Source organism: Lygodium microphyllum, chromosome 6 (genome assembly GCF_053477565.2).
Source record: "Lygodium microphyllum isolate KBCC chromosome 6, Lygodium_microphyllum_v1.1.10, whole genome shotgun sequence".
In the NCBI taxonomy this organism is placed as follows: domain Eukaryota; kingdom Viridiplantae; phylum Streptophyta; class Polypodiopsida; order Schizaeales; family Lygodiaceae; genus Lygodium; species Lygodium microphyllum.
This window is the reverse complement of record NC_141140.1, coordinates 67,842,434-67,863,511: the sequence shown is the minus strand read 5'-3', so window position 1 is coordinate 67,863,511 and position 21,078 is coordinate 67,842,434. Positions and strand designations below refer to the sequence as shown.

At 44.0% G+C, this 21,078-nt stretch overlaps 1 protein-coding gene across 5 annotated transcripts in view; it reads right to left on the bottom strand.

Annotated features, from left to right (window-relative positions):
* SAB (HYPERSENSITIVE TO PI STARVATION 4) overlaps window positions 1-21,078 on the bottom strand; it is a 129,882-nt gene that overhangs the window by 48,585 nt on the left and 60,219 nt on the right. For all 5 annotated transcript variants that reach the window (XM_087679596.1, XM_087679597.1, XM_087679598.1 and 2 more), the window contains 3 exons: window positions 3,502-3,608; window positions 3,049-3,405; window positions 1,814-1,932 (listed from right to left, as the gene is read on the bottom strand). In XM_087679596.1, coding sequence (XP_087535722.1) covers window positions 1,814-1,932; window positions 3,049-3,405; window positions 3,502-3,608 — 583 coding nt within the window. The remainder of the gene's footprint in view (window positions 1-1,813; window positions 1,933-3,048; window positions 3,406-3,501; window positions 3,609-21,078) is intronic.

The window sequence follows — 21,078 nt, the reverse complement described above, 5'->3', positions numbered from 1 at the left end:
TCACCCTCGAGCCTTGAAGCTAGTAGCACTCCGGGTCACGACCACATCCCAAGGATTGGCGCCCCATACCATCAGCCCACACCATCCCAATGTACGGATGCATTGCCCAATACGACAAGAGTCCAAGAGTGGTGATCACAGTGTGAATGCACAAAGGGCACTTCATGACCATTGTAACCAATGCTACTAGCACCCATCCGGAGGCCTAGGGACGTAACACAAAGGGTCTAGGGGAGTGGCTCTATCGTGTAGGGAGAACTATAGCATCTTGTGCAGGTCATGCGGAGGGATGAGGAGGCTAGCTTCATGTGGATCCGAATACATACAAATCGCCTCCATGACATATGCATTGCAGTGTGCTACTTTGCTCTAGCACACTCCCCATATGCGCCACAAGGAGAGTCATCATATTTACCACTATATGAGCATATCATACATTATTCTAACATAGAAAATGTCTTGTTGGCTAGGAAAAACCATCTCTACTGGAGCTTCCAGAAGATTGATTCTCACATACCTTTGGAGGAGTTCACAACAAAGCTTGCAAAGTATTTCACACCTCAGCTGCCATGTATTTTCCCCACGTACGTCCCCAATCCACCCCCTTCAAGCAAGAATGTCCCACAGAACAACTAGTACAACCAAGACTACAAGGAAAGCCGTCTTCATCTTTAGCAAGGTGGAGCACAAGAAGCCTACACACAAAGCCAAACACGTTCGATCTTTCATCGCCTAGTGTAGTGGAAGAAGAGGGCATATCTATCTAAATTGGAGCACGAGCTTTACCAACTATTCTTGACGCACGACAACAATGAGGCATGGAAGGCATTCTGGACACCCCTAGCCCATACACCCATTACATCTCCAAATACATGGCATACATGTCTCCTTGTATCATGTATCTAGACAGCCCCCTCTACCTCCACCATCAAGGGAAAGGCCCACATCATCCACCTTCTACAGTATTGTGAGGGTTTGCACCGCCCTTGATAGACTCAAGAACGGTCGGTCCCACAACCATGATGGACTCAAGAACGGTCAGGCCCACCACCATGATGGACTACTAGCACAGCACCTATCACATGCTAGAGATATACTCGCACCCTTTCTAGCCCACCTATTCAACAAGGCCCTTATGGGAAGGCTTCCCTGCTAGTTGGTCAACTAATACCATAGTACCAATCCTAAAAGCCGGAGACCCCATGGTTCCTACCAACTACTGAACGGTCATGGTCAGACCAAGCTTTATGGATCTATACAAGAGCTAAGCAAATGGATAGAGAAGCACCAACATCGAGTAAATGGACAGGTAGGATTCAAGATAGGATACTCCACACTTGATCACATCCTTACACTCCAAGCATTCATCAATGAGAGTAGGACACAGGGGAGGCGGGTATATTGTTGCTTTGTGGATTTCCACCAAGCCTTTGACACAATACCCCGTGCCACACTCATGCAGAGTCTATAGGAGCTAGAGGTCCTGATTGAGGTGAGATAGGGGGTACTGGCACCATATGAGTCTCAAGTAGGAGCACAAGGAGACATTTTTTATTTTAGTAAAATTTAGCCTCATGTCAGGATACATTTATTTCATGTTATTTCACTTCACTTGATGAGATGACATTGGATACAGATTTATTGCTTCTTGTCTTATATGTCACATTGGCCTTTTGCAGACATTAATATACCTTTCTCTCTCAAAACCCAGGCTTGTATACCAATTAGTATCACAGAACATGGACTTGTATATCAACTTTTGTGTTTCATGAATATGCATATGGAAGCATTCCACTATAGAGTGTCTGCTTACTTTGGAAGCCTTGCAAGTAGTAAATTGCTGATGATGTCCACCATGACTTGAAATTGACGAGAAGTCATTGAGGCTATGATATTTGAGGAGTTAAATGACAGCTCTTTGAGTGGCTTTACCTGCAAACACACACTCAAAATAGTCAAAAAAGACATTTAAGTAAACTAAAGCTTTGATAAACCACTCAAAAAGTAATTCACAAGCAAGGGAAACTTTAGCAAGATCAAACAAGGTACAAAGCATTATCTTATTACACATGACAATTAATGTTATATAGAAAAAATGAGAAACCATGTCCTTAGTCCTTCAGAAAATATGCTTACCATCCCAAGAACCTTCTAATTAGTATCAAAGTGGATAGGTTATTGTTCACCAAAGATTGAAAAGGTGTTGGTATTAAACTCTGTCATGTTGATTCATGTGACACACAGCCATGACTACATTGACAGCAGCCATGACTGTTTGAACAGCAACAAAACCTATAAAAAGAGCAAGACAACTATATATCTGGGCAGCATGAACTAATTTAGGACAACAGTGTGAGCGCATGTGGAAGCTGAACACAATGAGAGACAAACACAGGATGCAAAGAAAAAACAAAACAAAACCTGAACAGAATGCTGAAATGCAGGCTGCATGCAATGGATAAAGAGAGACACATCAGCAAGGGTGCAAGACAGAACAGCAGTAGAGGGTTCTGTAATAATTTTACCTATATACTTCAAGGTATAGGGCTTCTGTACAGTACTATATATTACCGAAAACAAAACACAAAGCCTCTTCAAGTGTGTGGTGGGTTTCTATTTTTCTAATGGTTTGGAAGGGGGAAGAAAGCAGGGGCAGAGGCAGGGGGCAGAAGCTGTTGAAGAGAAGAATCATGAACATGTCAACCAGTGTTAATTTACTTAATGCTGGAGCTGCAAAATTCCCCAATTGTTAAATAAAAACATTCTAGCCTAATTTACAAAATTGTCACTAAAGTTACCGAAGTATACAATCCCAAACTAGAAGACATAATTTTGTGCCAGAATACATATCCAGAAAGTTTATCTCACTAAATCCGGCTCTTGTTTCAAGTAAATATAATCACAGAAATATTCTGTGCTTTACAGTTTAATTTTTCAGATACTTCAAGTTCCCACATGCTTATGTGTTGCTTTTCCTTACTAGTTGCAGTCTGTAATCCGCAATATTACTAAGTAAAATCTATGCATACAGCTGTTCAGAAAGATCACCTTCAGATCTGCAGTCTCGCCCTTGCACCTGGTATATTGGAAGTACATTGCACATGGCATGAAGACACGTTCAAGGAGGGCACCAGTTCGCTTCACCTTTGGGGATCCTCTCGGTATTTTTGGAAGCCATTGGAGGCCTGCGCCTGGATCAACATCAGTGGGGGCAACATGGGCCTGGACTTGTTCTAGTATAACAGAAAGTTCTCGTCTGTTCCATGTCAACTCTGGCATGTTTCCAGACAAATTATCTCCACCTGGCTTCAATTCTTGAGCTATCATTTCAGGCCTTACATTGATAACCGAATGAAAAGAACGAGCTAAGACTCTCCCACTTGCTGCTGCAAGCAGAAATCTTCCCTGTAACAAAATTCAAATGGCATACTTGACTGATGACTCTGATATTGAAGACAAGATACACTTTAATATTTACTCCAGAGATTCAAAGCCCATTACCCTTGCATCCTCTGAATGGAGATTAAACTGAGGCTGGACAACGTTAACCATAAAATGCATAGTTCCTTCCTCTTTAAATTCATCCAAATCACCTGCTTGTGAAGAAGCTGCAAGAATCACAAAATCCACAATCAACCATATAAGGTTAATGATGTTGAGCTAAAAATGCATTAGCTTTACTTAAACAGCCCCAAAACATGTTAAATTAATGAAGAAACCTTGCTTATTTAAAAGAAACACAATCCTAGAGAGTTTCCGTGTCCCATAAGCACAAACCCACTTGGGAGGACCCAAACTTTCTATAAATACATATGCTGCCCTCCATTCAGCCCTCAATCTCGTTTTTGCAGATTTCAGGTGTTTCAGCTTGCCGTTCGCAGAGGACATCTCAGCCAAAGCTATCCATTGTTGTCTCCATCAATTGGCGCCTGATTTCTAGTCCTCTTCACGCAATTTCGAGCTGATTCCAGCCAGGCGACTGTTGTTCCTATGCAGACCTGCTATCGTACAACCTGCCACATCATCAAAGTCCTGCCTGCGTTTTTAGTCTTTCTCTCTCCCATAGTCTGCGTTTTTAGTCTTTCTCTCTCCTGCAGTCTGTGTTTTTTGTCTTTCTTTCTCCTCACTGCTGTCTACATCAGATCCAACTTCTCACTGCTGTGTTTGCTGGTGTTCAACATCCGAAGGCTGCCTTGCTGTGATTCGGCAAAGTACGACACACTCTCCAACTCATTACTCTTGTCCTAATCCTTAAGATACAGGAGTTTGAGGTACAATATTCATTCAATGCATAGTGTGTTTGCTGCATGAGTATCGTATATTTAGTAGTCATATCACTTCATTCATTCACTGTATTCATTGTCTCTGAGTTACCCTAACCCTAACTGTGTTCTTTTATCAATCTGTGCTTTGTCGTACGGTTTCTATTTATGTTTGGTTAGGGTATTTCTTTACATGGTATCAGAGCCTGGTACTCTCTAAGAAACCTAGGCCTTTGATCTGAAAGCTCTATCAGCCCAGATCACGCTTCCTACACAGCTTTGCTCCGCGTGTGGCAGGGCCTTTGTAAGGCCCTAATCCAAGGCCCCCCAGGCTGTCAAGAGGAGATAGACCATCAACCAGTAATTTGGAACCCCAGGTCAAGGACTGGGAAGAGGCACAGATTGGCGAGCGCCCCCACATCCAGTGGGCTGGTTGGGAGGCTGGCTCGGCTCGTACCATCAAGACATCGCGGGAGGTGTTTAGAATGGCGGATGAGGAGGTACTACAGCAAGTATCAGGCTGCTAGCAAGGAGTGGAGCTGAGGAGAAGGGAGATAGACGTAGCAATATCTCAGGAGTAGCTTGCTCTCCCGATACGAGAGCCGATAGAGCCCGGGGAGGTATGGGCCGCTAGGTTTTCACCAACAGGCACCCCCCTATAGGTGGCAGAAAGAGTGGGTGGTGCTCCACCTGGGACCTTTTTCACCGTGTAGAAGGGGAGACGTCTGGCTCTTGATAGAGGGCAGCAGGATAAGGGGATAGCTGTCCTTTCATGGAAGAGGATCTAGGTGATTGGCCTTCAGGAGAAGACATGGCGGCCGGACCCTTTGGTCTTTTGGCAAGAGCTCAAGTAGTGGCGCCTCTGGATCTGGGAAGGAAGGCCACTTGATGAGTTGGAGTGGGATCTGGGAGGGTGGCTTTGCCCGGCCACTGTGGTTGCCAAGAAGCCACCAAGGTTCTTAGAGGACACTGCCAGGATTGGCAGACACGTACTGATGCAGGAGGATATGGATTGGGCGTCGTCACGTAGCAGGTACTGGGCGGAGCACAGCAGCACGGAGCCGTTTTGACGGACCTTCTGGCGCCGCCTATGGGACAGCTGGAGGCCGAGGAGGGTATCGTATTTTTTATGGCTGGTGGCACATGGAGGCTTGGCGGTGGGAAGCTGGCTTGCCCAGATGCAGAAGGAGGGAGTTTATAAGCGCTACACACAGCAGTCTATGGAAACCCCAAAGCACTGCCTTTGGTCATATGAGGCGACACAGCTCGTGTGGAGAGGAGTATGCCGCATCCTTCGCCGCATAGCACCCAGCCTTGGATGTATCTCTTGGGGAGCTTTCTGCTGGCAGGAGATCAACTAGGGCCATCACCTTCTGTATGAGGCCAGGATGTAAGATACAATATTCATTATCGAGGCAGGATCATGTGCAATGGTCGGTTTAGAGGCTCCACCCATCCGCCAGGTACTGGAGCCCACAGCAAACCGCTGGCATATCTGGAAGGCACAGTGTCAAGTGGCTTTCGGGGGAGAGAGACTTTCAGTACAAGCGATCTTAGCAGAGCTCTGGACCTCCATCATCCACTCCCTTCGAGGCCGATGGGATCAAGTGCAGGGCGAGTCCAGGGCTCGTCAAGAGCTCCGATGTCATTTCATGTGCATTTGGGGCGGCCAGGACCTGTTCTTCGTGATGCAGGCATGCAGCCCCAGATGGCGATACACCCCCCCTTCATGGCTTCTTGCCCCCGTCCCCCCTAGACCGCCTTGAGAGGCTTGTATATATGATGTATCTGTGACTTTCATCAGCTCCAACTTGTTTGTTGAGCATGAGTACTCCGTTGTAATCAGTTTTCTTAAGTCATATAATCAGCCACATTTTACTTGCAAAAAAAAGCATTTGTCAAAGTGCAGCAATGCGGAAGCGTAGGACAAAAATTGAGAAAGAAATAAAGAAAGAAAGATATATTAACGTCTACATAAGGCCAATGTGGCCTATGAGACAAAATCCAGAGTACATCCATATCTAATGTCATCTCATCAGTAAGGTAAAGATAACATTACAAATAAGTAGGTGGCTTATGAAAAAAATACTGAAAATAACTATATGATGGGACTATACTAGGGTTGAACCATGTGTAGTGTTATTCCATCAATAGAAAAGGAAAGGAAAGGAAAGGAGAACCAGATCTAATAGAACCATGTATCAAAGTGTGGTGGGGACTATGGGCTGTAGCTGATCTCAAGATCTGCACATGATCTCAGCTATGATGCGGTCCCTAGCTGCTTCACTGATATGCCTGGTGGTGAGTCTGTCGTGTCTCGTGATAATGGCTCTAATCCAACTGTGATGTGACCTCCTCGGACGTGGTCCTGGTAGACGGGGTCATCGTGCTCGACGAAGGAAAGTGGCTCTATCCAATGTGACACCACGGTGTCGCCTGTAAGGTGTCTGGCGGGGTGGCTCTGTCTCTGCTAAGTCGGTAGTGTCAGTAGGCTCCACTCTGTAGAAGAAGGCTGTCACTGCTCTCTATGTGTGTCCCTCTGGGTGAGCTGGCCTCCTGTCTCGTAGAAGTGCAGTTCGGCACCTCTCAAGCTCCAGGAGGAAAAGACCTAGGCATCTCTGGTCCTCATACTCCATGACGTGACAAAGGGGTCCAAATCCATCACAGAAGAGGCAGTGGTACCATCCTCGTATGTCATAGTATACTATGCATCTGCATATGTAGTGCTCCTCCATCTCAGGCTCTTGACCATAGAGCTGGCATGTCCTATCCTCTGCTAGGGTATTTGTCCATCTGCCTATCTCCATCTAAAGCCTATGTGAGGAGGTGCGAATCTGTCCGATAGCAACCCGTACGCTATGGGAGAGATGGGTATCCATATATGCTGGCTGAATAGTGAAACCATCATTAGAGAGACACAAGAAATGACTCCTATAGAACTCCATCCTCGATCCTAGAGGGAGTGGTGGATGGATCCATGTCCTTGCTATCTCAATCCTCAAGATATCAACTCTAATCACCTGGTTCAACTCTGATAGGCTGAGAGAAAGTGTAGGGCAGTCAAGGCTATAACCCAAAGGTAAAAGACAGTCAATATCCAAACCATGTAGGCTCATCCAAATAGTCATCTGTGAAAACGAACAGTTCTTCTCGCCTCCAGCTGCTAGTTGTTTAGATGAGGTTAGTGCCAATCTAGAGTATCTATGGCATGGAAGTTCCCATAGTCTCTGCCAAAAGGTCACTGCCCTGAAGAGTGCCTCCATAACTATAGGTATTGCCCCTAGCTCTGCTCTGACAATGGGATGTGGGGTGGAGACCTTACTCCTAATCATGCGTGCTATCATCATGATCAATGGCCTTTCCACGCTATCCCAACCATCATAATAATCCCTCTCTATTCCAATATGGTCAGTGAGTGGGCTAAGACGCTTGTGGTACAAGCTGCAACCCCATACCTTTGCTCCATATAGTAATGTAGGTGTGACTAGGGTGTCAAACAACTAGAGTTTGGTGCCGAGCTCTTGGAACTGTATGTGAGCACATTGACTCTCGAACTGTATGTGAGCACATTGACTCTCGAGTGCCCCTAGTGCTGCATATCCACGTGCCAGGGACGTGCATCTGATGCCCCTCTCAACGAAAAACGAGGGCCAGAGAAGGTGACTCCCAAATAGACATAATTCCCTCACATGCTCCAATATGTCTCCCCCAAAATGTGAACTGGTACATAGATCTGGCCAGAGAGAGTCAATACGGAGAGAAGAGAGAGAGAGAGAGAGAGAAAAGAAGAGTGTAATTACTGTGGAAAATCTGCAGTATAGTAGGCTGTATAGGAGTGCAGAAATATACACGAGTGCAAAGAAAATATCTGCGTGTGTCTCCGCCTTGAGAACCTGGATCTCTGTCAACCCGCGCACTATCAGTCTCAGCAGACCAAACTCTATCAGATGTTAGATCAGAATATCTGAAAGCGTGCCACAAACTGACTTTAAATAGCCAGGAAAAAATAGTGCAGTAAATGCAGCTGACTGCATAAAATAATGATAAAGACTGTCCGACTGCAGGCTGCCCGTGGCACCTGCGCAGACTGCTGATGTGGCTGCTGATGTGTCCTACTAACGTGGCTCCTATGCTATCCGTACTGCTGACGTGGCACTCTGTTGTCTAGGAAATAACTCTCTAACACACCCTCTCAGATATTGTACAAGTCAAAAGACTGAGGGATCTAGCATGTTGCCGAAGAAGAGCCTAGGGAAGCGCCTTCATGAACAAATCAGCAAGATTATCCTCTGTCTTGCAGTACTCCACATCAATGGTCCCATCCAGAAGCTTCTCGCGAATGAAGTAATACTGGATCTCAATGTGCTTTGTCCATGCATGGAATGCAGGATTCCGTACCAAGGCAATGCAACTCTCGTTGTCGCACCACAGTAGAGTAGGACGAGTCTGGGGGCAGCCAAGCTCCTCCAACAATCTCTAAAGCCACACAACCTCACATGTGGTGGAAGAGGCGGCCCGATACTCTACCTCAGTAGAAGAAAGGGCTACCGTGGGCTACTTCTTACAACTCCAAGAGATAATACCTGTACCCAAGGTAAAACAGTAGCCTGTAGTAGACCTCCGTTGGTCCACATCACCAACCCAATCCAAGTCGCTCTAACCTGCAAGAACAAGATCGGAAGTATCTACACCTGCTAGATAAGAAATCCCTAAGTCAAAGGTCCCCCTCAAGTACCGAAGAATCCTCACGGCAACCTTCAAATGCATCTGTTTGGGTTTACTCATGAACCCTGCCAAAAGTCCCACAACAAAATAAAGATCAACACGAGTGTTGAGGAGCCAAATCAAGGATCCAATCAACTGACGGTAGCAGGAAGCATCCGTCAAGGGAGAATCGGAGTGTGAAGTGGCCTTCCAGTTCGGATCCATAGGAGTAGAAATGGTCCAACAAGTCTCTATCTCAAAAATCACCAAGAGCTCCTGAATGTATCTCTGCTGAGAGAGAAAAATCCCCCTCTGAGACTGACAAATCTCCTGACCCAAGAAGAATTGAAGAAGTCCCAAATCCATCATCTTGAACGTCTGATGTAAAGATGTCTTGGTCTCTTGCACGTGCTGTGCATGATCCCCTATCAGAATCAAATCATCAACATACAACACATAACCAACCTCGGAAGTGTGCACATAAAGCTGCGGATCGGCCTTGGAACGCCGAAATCCCAACTTCGACTGAAGAAACGAGTTGATCTTCTCGTTCCATGCACGCAGAGACTGCTTGAGGCCATATAAGGCCTTCTTCAAACTATAAACTTTCCCATCCGAGGATCCAATGCCAGGAGGCTACTCAACATAGATCTCCTCCTGCAAGTCACCATTCAGAAAGGCCAACTTCACATCCAATTGATAGACAAGCCAGCCAGGGCAAGAACAACTGGAATAGTCGCCATACGAGTAGTAGGGGCAAAAGCATCATGGAAGTCAATGCTTGGGCCTTGAGCAAAACCTTTAGCAACAAGGCGAGCCTTGTGCTTGTCCAAAGAACCATCGCTAAGATACTTGGTCTTAAAGACCCACTTGACGCCAATCACCTTCTTGTGAGAGAGACGAGGCACAAGAGACCAAGTGCCATTTCTCTCAATAGCCTCCAGCTCGGCTTCCATAGCCTTCTGCCAATGGTCAGACTGCAAAGCTGCCTTCATTGAAGTGGACTCTCGATCCTGCATAACACGGGCCATCAAACAATAGTTAGAGCAAACAAGCTCTGTAAAATGTGTTTGGATCCTCCATGACTCCGCGGTCCATCCTGTGGTTCCCACTCCTCAAGGACCCCCTCAATCTCTGAATCTCAAAGTGTGTCACAGGCCCAACGAGGAAAACGCCAGACCTCTCCCCGTCGCTCTCCATCTACTGAAGACTCGAGAACATCCATCGGCGGCAGCTCCACTAGGGTGGCCGGTGGAAGGGAAGACTCTGAATCAAAAGAAAAATCTCCATCAAGGGGCTCAGGCTCCAAAGGAACTGTCTCAGGAGCCCAACTCTCCCCTGGATCTCCAAGGGCGGGGCACTCCTCACCCTCCTCTGTGGCCGTAACTTCCACGAACCGCACATCATGGCTCGTGTAGACATCCCGCTTGACGGGATCAAACAAACCATAACCTTGGGACTGGCAACTGTAGCCAACAAAAACCTGTCATTGGAAAGCCACCTCAAACTTGTCACACTGCGTCTTTAGGATGTGCACATAGGCATCACACCCAAAGATTCGGAAATAAGAGACATCAACCTTAGTCCCAAACTAAGCATCAAAAGGTGTCATCGTGTCAAGCCAAAGTGGGAGATCGATTGAGGATGTAAACTGCAGTAGCCATGGCCTTGGCCCACAGAAGCTGAGGTGTCTATCGGTGCTCCATCATGGTGCGCGCCATCTCGATCACACTTCTGTTCTTCCGCTCCAAAATGCCATTCTCTTGAGGAGTGTTGGTGTTAGCAAACTCGTGGTGAATGCCCCTATCTGCACAAAAACGAGCAAACTTATTACACATAAATTCACCGCCCTTGTCTGAACGCAACGTCTTCAATCGCCAACCAGATCGGTTCTCCTCAAAGAGAAGTCAATCCTTGAAGTGAGAGAAAGCCTCCAACTTCAATGTCAAAAAATAGACCCAAGTCATCCTGCTGTAGTCATCTACGATCAACATGAAGTACAAGCTCCCCTTCAAAGACTCGGTCCTCATTGGGCCACAAAGATCCATAGATACAAGCTCCATAGGTGATGTAGACTGCGTCGAAGCTTTGTTGGGAATCGCACCTCGATGCAGTTTCCCACGAATGCAAGAGACACATGGTTGATGGCTCACCACTATGTCTGGCAAACCTCGAACAAACGATCCTCGCGACGCCTTCTGAAGGTACTCATAGTTCAGGTGGCCAAACCAAGCATGCCATAGCTCAAATTGTGTCTGAGAGGTGAGAAGAAGAGAGGTCTGAGACAGCATGTATTTGTATGCCTATGGCTTATGTGATGCTTCTACTAATGTCTATTGATACCGGATTACTTGTGAATGTTATGCCTCTTATATGAGACGCATTTGGAGCTGATTTAGCTCAGCCATTGACTGTTTTGAACAATCCCAGATCTGTCCAAAACAGGGCAGCCACCTGTTACTTCAATTTTATGCTTATAGGTCTTGGCATTTGATGCCCGATTATGCTCGGTTGGTGCCTATACATACGGGAACGTATGCTTATGGTTTGCCTATGGATTTGAGCTTGGATTAAGTACTGATTTGCTCAATTTACATAGGTTATATGCTGCTGGAAACTTCAAGGCTGAAGCTATTTATGCTACAGTTGGGTTATGCCTATTGGTCACGGGGTGCTCCCGGCTACTCAGTATGATGTCATGATGTATTTGGACTATGCCACACGTCTTGTTTATGCTCCGGAATGCTTTTGAGCTAAGATTAGAGCTCGATTTGGGTTTGACTGCCACTTCTTTACAACTAGCATTTCATCTATGACATGGTTTATGCCTACGCTACCCAGTACGGGTTATGATGTCTTGGTGAATGCTTTATGCTTTGGCTGTGGATGGCAATTGTTTGAGCTCGCCTCGATATTCATTTGAGTATTCCCTTGAGCAGTTGGACATTGACTTGGATTTTTCCGTTATGACTTGGCTTTTTCCATTACGACCTTGGATGCTATTAAGGCATCGTCTTGGTTACCTGTCTTTGATACTTTGACTTGGTTTGCTTGAGCTGTTAAGCTCGTTTATCCGCCTTTTTGTGCCAGTGGGAGCATCTTGTATGCTTGACCGACATTGAGCAGGAGGTTTATGCTATTTTTAGCATTTTGCAGATACTTGAGACTTTGGGATCTCTTACACTTAAATGTTGCATGGTTCATACACTGATATCTTAGAGTTGCTTTTGACCTGAGCTTGGGCTTTGCACTCTAGTGAGCATACACCTACTGGTGTCAGGTCTTACCAGTGTTATGTATACTTTGCCCTACTGTCCATGGGGTATGCCTACTCATTGACGAATGCTTTGGTGACATGTTTGGATGTTTGCTCAGAGTCTTGATAATGTTTGATGCTGATTTATGCCCGTTTATGGCTGGTCGTGTCTCGGCTGTCATTTATTGACTTGGTGCAGTAATTTGGTCAACAATTGACTCTCACAGTACCCTGCTGTCATTTATTACAACAAGCATATAACTCTGGACTGACGTGGATTTTTCATGCTGAAATTTTCTGAAATGATGTACTTTCACTAGTACTTGGTGGGCAACAGCTTTGATTACACTTTTCTCGCTATTTTCCTCTCGATTTTGGTGATTTTTTAGTCATTTTCTGCAGTAAACAGCAAGCAGTTTTAAACTGTCTACAGTCTTCCAGCCTGCATTATGGCGAGTTCGTCCACTGATCATGCTATTTTCAACATCACTAAGCTTAATAGTACGAATTACTCTTATTGGAAGAGCCAGATTTGGCAGGTCTTGGTATAGAAATCACAAATCAAACCTTTGAGGTTGAGCGGGCATCCGCCTGCAACTATGCCAGATGAGGAATGGCTTGAGCTTCATGAGTTATGCAAGTCCACTATTGTATTATCTCTCACAGAACAGGTTCATTACAATGTATTTGTGGAAGAACAAAGTGCATGGCAGTTGTGGAATAAAATCAATAATGTCTATGACAAGAAAAGTCCAGCGAGTCAAATGTATTGGCTGAAGCAGCTTATGGATCTGTGCATGAAAGAGAATGTGACTATGTCTGCTCACTTGAGCCAGTTCCATGCTATACTCAAGAACTTGACTTCGTAGGACATCACTTTTGTAGAGGATGTCACTCCTCTTTTCTTGCTTGGTACTCTTAATGAGTCATGGGATGTATTCCGCACTGCATTATGTACCTCTACTGCTACCTTGAAATTATATGATGTTGAGAGTGCTCTTTTGCAGGAAGAGGTTAACCGTAAGAATTTGGATGTCTCTCGTGTGTCGTATGCTATCACAGTTAGAGGTAGGAATGATGGATATGGAAAGCATAGCAATGGCAGTGACCGTGGATGCGATTCTGAGAAATCTCGGTCCAAGACTCATGGGAAGTCACGTAGCAAATCCCATGACAGAAATGCAGATGTTACTTGTCACCATTGTGGGAAAAAGGGCCATATTAGGCCACAATGCCATGAACTGCGCAATGAAAGGTGCAAAGACAAGGGGAAAGACAAAGTGCAGGATAAGTCTTCTAATCGCAGCATAGTGCCTGCAAAGTCCAGTGTTAAAATTGAAGAGATCAATGTTATGCAGCCTGAGGATGTTGATGATGATGATTATATCCTTGCAGCTTCTTCTAGAGCTTCGCAGATGACAGAGATACACTCTATGTATGCACAGTGTTGGCTCTTGGACTCACGTGCGTCCTTTCATGTGACACCTTGCCGAGAGTGGTTTCATTCATATCGTACTGTTTCGGGTTCTATGCGCTTGGGTGATGACAGCTCTCTTGATATTGTGGGCATTAGTGATGTTAGCCTGTAGTTTCCTTCTGGCAACAGTTTTGTTATGCAAGATGTACATTATATACCTACTTTGACACGCAGTCTCCTGTCAGCTGGACAGCTTGATGACGCAGTTTATCATGTATCTTTTGGAGACTCTGCATGGAAGATCACTCATGGCAGACTTGTGATTGCGAGAGGTGCCAAGGCTGGCAGCCTCTATCCCTTGATTGTATCCGCTTCTTCCCTTGATCATGTTTTGTCTGTGGGTTCTATCCCACATGTATCTCTATGGCATGCCCGTTTGGGCCATATATCTTTGAAGGGAATAAAAATGCTTTCTGGTTTGTAGTACTTACCACCCCTTGATTATGCATGTTTTAATTCATGTGAGCATTGCCTTTATGGCAGGCAGACTAGGTCTACGCATAAGAAGTCTGGTAGGCTACGCATGAGTGAGCCCTTGGCATTAGTACATTCAGATGTTGGTGGGCCCATGCCTTGACAGTCTATGGGTGGTGCAAAGTATTTTGTTACGTTTATAGATTATTTTTCACGGAAAGTTTGGGCTTATCCCATTAAGCTGAAATCCGATGTCTTGGCTGTGTTTCAAAGATGGCTTGCATTGATTGAAAACCAGTCTAGGTATAGGCTAAAATGCCTAAGAACAGATAATGGGGGTGAGTATGTCTCACGTGCTTTTGAGCAGTTATGTGATGAGAGGGGTATAAGCGTCAATTGACCGCCCCCTCCCAGAATGGTTTGGCTGAGCCGATGAATCGAACCATCCAGGAGCATATACGTAGTATGCTTAGCCACGTAGGCCTACCACGGAGCTTTTGGGCTAAGGCAGTTAGTACAGCTGTGCATGTCATAAACAGATCACCTTCTAGTGGTCTCCCAAGCAAAGAGAGTTCAAGGTCAAAACCAGGAACAAAGGAAGAAAGCAAGGACCAACAATGTCAATAACTTTGTTCTTACCCAAGGTAATGGCCGCAACCTCTGTTGCTTCCATTGCAACGAGCCCGGTCATTTCAAAAGGCAATGTCTCAAACATGGCGGAAGACAACGTCAAGGGCCATTCCAAGGAACCGCCCATGGCCAAGGAGCCACCACCCGGGGCAAAGGAAGAACCGCATGTGTTGCCAACAGGGAATTGTGCGAAGAAGAAGACCCGACCATGGAAGTAAACTTTGAGAGGGCAATAGTCCATGCCGCCCTCAGGTGTTGGACAGGCAGCTGGGCAAGCAGCAGAGCCTGCCGTGAGACGGTCTACTAGAGATTGACATCCACCTGATAGATTTCAACCCTCGATGCATTATGTCTTGGTTACAGATGCAGGAGAGCCTTTCACTTATGATGAGGTTATACGCAGGGGTGACAGTCACTCCTGGGAGAGGGCTATGCAGTCTGAGTGTGGTATTATCACGAATGACGAGTATCACGTGTGGATGAATGACGAGAGGTAGCAAAAAACTCCTCACGACGGTTAAGTCTAGTATCTGAAATGGCATGAGTGATTCTTGCTTTTACCTCCCAACATCGCCTAGATAAGTGATGGCTCCTCTCTCCCCGTTTCCTTTGCCAACCATCCGCTTCAAGTGAGTCCTACTATTCTTGAACTCTCTTACTCTCTAGGCTCCCCTTGACCCCGTTCGGGTGCCCAAGGCCCGTGGACGGTCATCCCTCGTGCCTGTCTCCCATAATTACCTTATTAATGTAACATTTCCTTTCCCTTAAGAATCGGTTTCGTCCTCGAAAACGATACTTGGAAGGTCCAACTGTAAATTGGGAAACCTTTTCCTTAGGGTACTTACTCACTCCCATGTTGAGCTTTTTCTGAACGATCTTTCCATTTGACCAAACATTCTTGATAAATAGTATTCCTTGTTCGTCTGTTACGAACATTTAATATTCTTTCTGGTTCATGTGGATTAGATTGGTCATCTAATAGCTCCTCAATGTTATCATTTAAGATTAGATTATCAAATTCACCCAGCTTCTTCCTTAGCTTGCTTACATGGAAAACCAGATGTGTTTTACTACCAGCAGGTAGTTGGAGCTTATAAGCCTGTTCTCCCACCCTTTTAAGTATTATGAAAGAACCACAATACCTGGGTGAAAGCTTTGGACATCGTCCCGCTTTCATGGTTTTAGTTTGTTCAGGCACCTTAAGATAGACCAATTCTCCTTCTTCAAAGGAGATGTCTCTTCGGTGAGGATCTGCATAAGCTCTAGCTCGATTTTGAGCTTTCTTAATATTCTCTTAAGCAAATTTTAACATGCTATTCATATCCTCCAAAAAGTCCTTGGCTGCCTGAACCTTTTCCTCATGCAGTTCTATTGCATGAGGAGCTCTGGACTGAAACCCATACATTAACATAAATGGACTATATCCAGTGGAAGAGTACTTGGCACTATTATATGCAAACTCTGCTATCGGTAGATACTCTTCCCAATTAGTTTGCCTTTTACTTATATATGCCCTGAGCATATCTTCAAGGATTTGGTTAACCCTTTCAGTTTGCCCATCAGTTTGCGGGTGGTCCACCGTACTCATGCTAAGTTTAGTATCCAACTTCCTAAATACAGCACGTTAAAATTGACTATCAAATTTTCTATCCCGATCAGAAACTATATTTGCCGGAAGGCCTTACAATCCGTATATGTTCTCTATGAATAATCTAGCCAATTCTGGTGTTTTAACATCAATTGAAGTTGGAATAAACCTAGCCATTTTGGTTAACCTATCCACAATCACCCACACAGAGTCGTGTCCCCCTCTGTGTTCTGGGTAATGCAACAATAAAGTCCATGGAGATACTCTCCCATTTTCCCGAAGGAATCTCTAATGGGTAGAGAAGTCCTCCCATTTTCAATCTTTCAGCTTTATTAACCTGGCATTTATTACATTTGACCACATAGTCAAGGACGTCCTTATTCATTCCAAGCCAATAGAACTGCCTTTTAATAAGACTATAAGTCTTATTAACTCCTAGATGTCCCGCACTAGGGGTATCATGACATTCAAAGAGTATCTGGCGCCTTATTTCTTCATCTTTCGGGACATACCCTACCCTTGTAGAGTAAATAATCATTATCAATGGTAAAATTCTTCCACTTGAATCCGATTTGAGCAACCCCTGATGCTCCATTTCCTTGTTGAACATCCTCAGATATTCATTCCTCAGTGGAGGCCCTTCCATTTGGATCCCCATTTTCTATTACTTCCCATATGTTGGAATATGCCGAATCAACCTGGCATTTCCCTTTTAAGGATTCAAGCAAATCGGAAGTGAACTGAGTAAAACTCAATTCATTTATGATGGGCATTCTGCTGAGTGTATCAACCACTATATTATACTTCCCTTTTCTATACCTTATCTCATAGTCGAACTCTTGAAGGAGTTCAGCCCATCTGGCTTTACACCCTTGTAGATTCGGTTGGTCATTAAGCCACTTAATGCTTTCATGATCCGACAAGATCCAAAGTTTAGCACCGTACAAATAGTGCCTCCATTTCTTCATTGCATGTACTATTGCATACAGCTCCCTCTCATAAACAGAATAATTCCGTTTTGCACGGTCTAATTACTTGCTTTCAAAAGCAACTGGTCGATCTTCTTGTAATAAAACCACACCTATCGCCTTTATCACTCGCATCGGCTTCAACCACAAATGGTTTATTGGGATCCACAATCAATAGTACTAGAGCTGTAGCAATAGCTACCTTAAGTTTTTGAAAACTTTCATTTTGGTCTATTCCCCAATTAAAGCTCTTTCCTTTCTCTTTAAGTTGGTCTGTCATTGGAACAGCTATTTTGGCATAATCTCGAATGAATCTATGATAAAATCCGGATAATCCTAGGAAGATTTGCAACTCTTCTAGGTTCCTTGGAGATGGCCATTCAATAATTGCCCTTACTTTTTCTGGATCCATCTTGATTCCGTCTTTCGAGATAATATGCCCCAAATATTTGACTTCTTGTGCGAAGAATTCACATTTAGTTTTCTTCACATAAAGGGAATGTATTCTTAACAATTGGAATACTAATCGTAAGTGTTTCAAATGTTCTTCTCTTGATTTACTAAAGATTAAGATATCATCCAAGAAGACTACTACAAAGTGTCCTAGATAGGACCGTAACACACTATTCATCAGCTTCATAAAGGTAGTTGGTACATTAGTGAGACCAAAAGGCATCACCAAAAAATCATAATGCCCATATCTAGTACGAAATGCTGTCTTAGGAACATCCTATGCCTTAATTCTTACTTGGTGATAGCCTGATCTTAAGTCTATCTTTGTGAAGAATTTTGCCCCTTGTAATTGATCAAAAAGATCTTCCATTCTGAGCATAGGAAATTTATTCTTCACTGTTATCTTATTAAGTGCTCTATAATCAACACAAAGTCGCATAGAACCATCTTTTTTCCTTACCAATAAAATTGGCGAAGCCCAAGGTGAATTATTGGGTTGCATAAACCCTTTATAAAGGTAATACTTAATTTGTCTTTCAACTTCTTGGTGTTGTGTTTCACTTAACTTATAAGGTGGTTTAGAAATAGGGTGTGTATCCCTATCTGTGTCAATTGGGTGATTTATATCACCCCTATTTGGTGGAAGGCCACTTGGTAAATCAGAAGGAAACACATCTTTAAATTCATCTAACAAACCACTTAATTCATTACTTACACTCAACTCACAAACATAAGAAAATTGTTGCTTAATATTACAGAAAGTAAAAGTGTTTTGTATAGGAAGAGACCATAACATATATACATCACAAGCTTCCTTCTTTATCAGCTTCTGAACTTCAGTGGAACACAACAAAGGGTTATCAGATACTTCATGTTCACCTTGAATCACAAAAGTCTTACCATCCCTTTCAAATTCCACTGTATTATGATGATAACTACGTTTTAAGGATGGTTCCAATCCCCATAGCCACTCCCTCCCTAAAGCAATATCGGCTCTTTCCATATTCATAATTTGGAAATCAAGTTTATCTTTATATCCTTGGATCTCAATTTCCAAATTGGATACCATTGTATCCCATATTTTATTATCCTGACCTTGCATCATATGAACAACATATTGATGCCCACTCTTTTGTTGGGGAAGTTTGAATTTTTTGACAAGTGCATAATTTATGAAATTATGGGTAGCAAAGTCATCAATCATGACTCTAACCCTCTTTCCAGCTATCAATCCATGCACTCTAACTAAATCATGTGGCCCAAAAGTAGGCTGCCACATAGAAGTTGACATACAACACCTGTGTTGCACATCCTTGTGCAAAACCTCTAAAGATTTATACTTTTCATGCCCCTTTAATTCTAGAGTCTGCACTACATGGATTTGTTTTTCTTTTCTCTTGCCCTTGTCATTATCCTTTCCTTTATCTTCCCCCTTTTTGCTTTGAGGGCAATTCCAGGCAGCATGGTTAGGGGATAGGCAATTGAAACACAGCCTTTCTTTTTTGGCCTTATCAAAGTCATCTTGACTTAATTTTGGCCTAACATATTGTTTCTTTTCAAAGGGTTGTTTCTTACCCTAAGAAATGGCATTTTTCTTTTAAATTTTCCTACAAATTTTGAGGTTTCCAATTCCTTAGTCTTGGGCTCCGTATCAGTGAGACTAGTAAGTATACCTGGATACGTACTATCTTCATTGATTAATGCAAATTTAATTGCCTCTTCAAGCATCTTAGGTGAACTCCTTTTCACTTCCTTTTTACAGGCCTTATCTAGTCTCCTAATGAATCCTCTTATCTTTTAAAATTCATCTATTCCTTGGAATTTGAGGATTATCTCACGATATTCCTCCAGATATGTCAGCAGGGGTCTTTCCTTTTGTCTGACATAATCCCAATCTTCCCAATTTCTTTCCATTTCATTTTTAGGAAGGAATTCTTTCAAAAAGACCAATTCAAATTGAGCCCAAGTTTCAAGCATTTTATTTGCCTCCTTTAAAGTTCGCCACCATTTATATGCCTTTGGCCCCAAAGTTAAACTGGCCTTCAGTGCTTGGAGATGTGGTGGAGTATTTTTAAGTTTGTGCAAATCCTCCCAGTTTTGGAGAAAATTAAAGATAGTGTCGTTATTTCTGTCTTTTTCCTCCCCATGAAACTGAGGGGGTTTCATATCTTTTAACACTGGTTATCCCTCAACTTTCGGTGGGGTTCTTTGAGATCTCGCATAGTCACATCTAAATCTTTCGATGAAGATGGAATATCCGAGGTTTCTAGTTTATTTTTATCCCTTTCTAGTAATAAGGTTAATTGAGATTTTATTTCAGTGAGTGTTTGAGTTGGAAATTCCATTTGAACCCCCTATGCCTGCACACGAGTAGTTTGATCATCAAATTGTTCTCATGTGGCAAAAAAATTATTCCCATTGTTCTTCTTGTATCTCCGTTTCATGGGGATCTACCATAGGGTGGTCCCCAGAACTAGAGCCCTCGATTATCCCCTCTCTCCCTTTCCCCTCCATAATACACTGGAATTGGAAAGCAAATATAAGAAATTTGCGTACAAAGTTGGGGTACTTCCCTGATTACAATAAAACAGAAGTCAATTATCTCCATAAAGTAGAGATGGCAGGAAGAACGAGGCAGCTGAGAACACGGCATGTCGGTAGGAGCGCTGGGTATGGCTGTAATTAATCACCCCCCTATCTAGTCACATGGGAACACAAGTGGTGAACCAAAAATATTAAAGTTTAAAGTTTAAAGAAGGACTTAGTCCCATCGTAATCGCCCACAGGACTGTTGACGAAAAACGTAATCCGTTTTACTCTCCATCCGTCACGGTTGCCTTTGTTGACTGACGTGTGTCGGTGAAGATAGGACCCACAGCTTTTCGCAAGGACAGGACCCGCAGCTTTTCGCAAGGACAGGACGGCTCTTCAAAAGGACCCGTCGACGCTTCGGAAGAACCTGTCGACTCTTCAAAAGGATCCGTCGGCTCTGATACCAGTGTGGTATTATCACGAATGACGAGTATCCCGTGTGGATGAATGACGAGAGGTAGCAAAAAACTCCTTACGACGATTAAGTCTAGCGTCTGAAATAGCACGAGTGATTCTTCCTTTCACCTCTCAACCTCGCCTAGATAAGTACTGGCTCCTCTCTCCCCGTTTCCTCTACCAGCCATCCACTTCAAGTGAGTCCTACTATTCTTAGACTCTCTTACTCTCTAGACTGCCCTTGACCCAGTTCGGGTGCCCAAGGCCCCCGGACGGTCATCCCTCGCGCCTGTCTCCCATAATTACCTTATTAATGTAACACTGAGATACACTCCTTG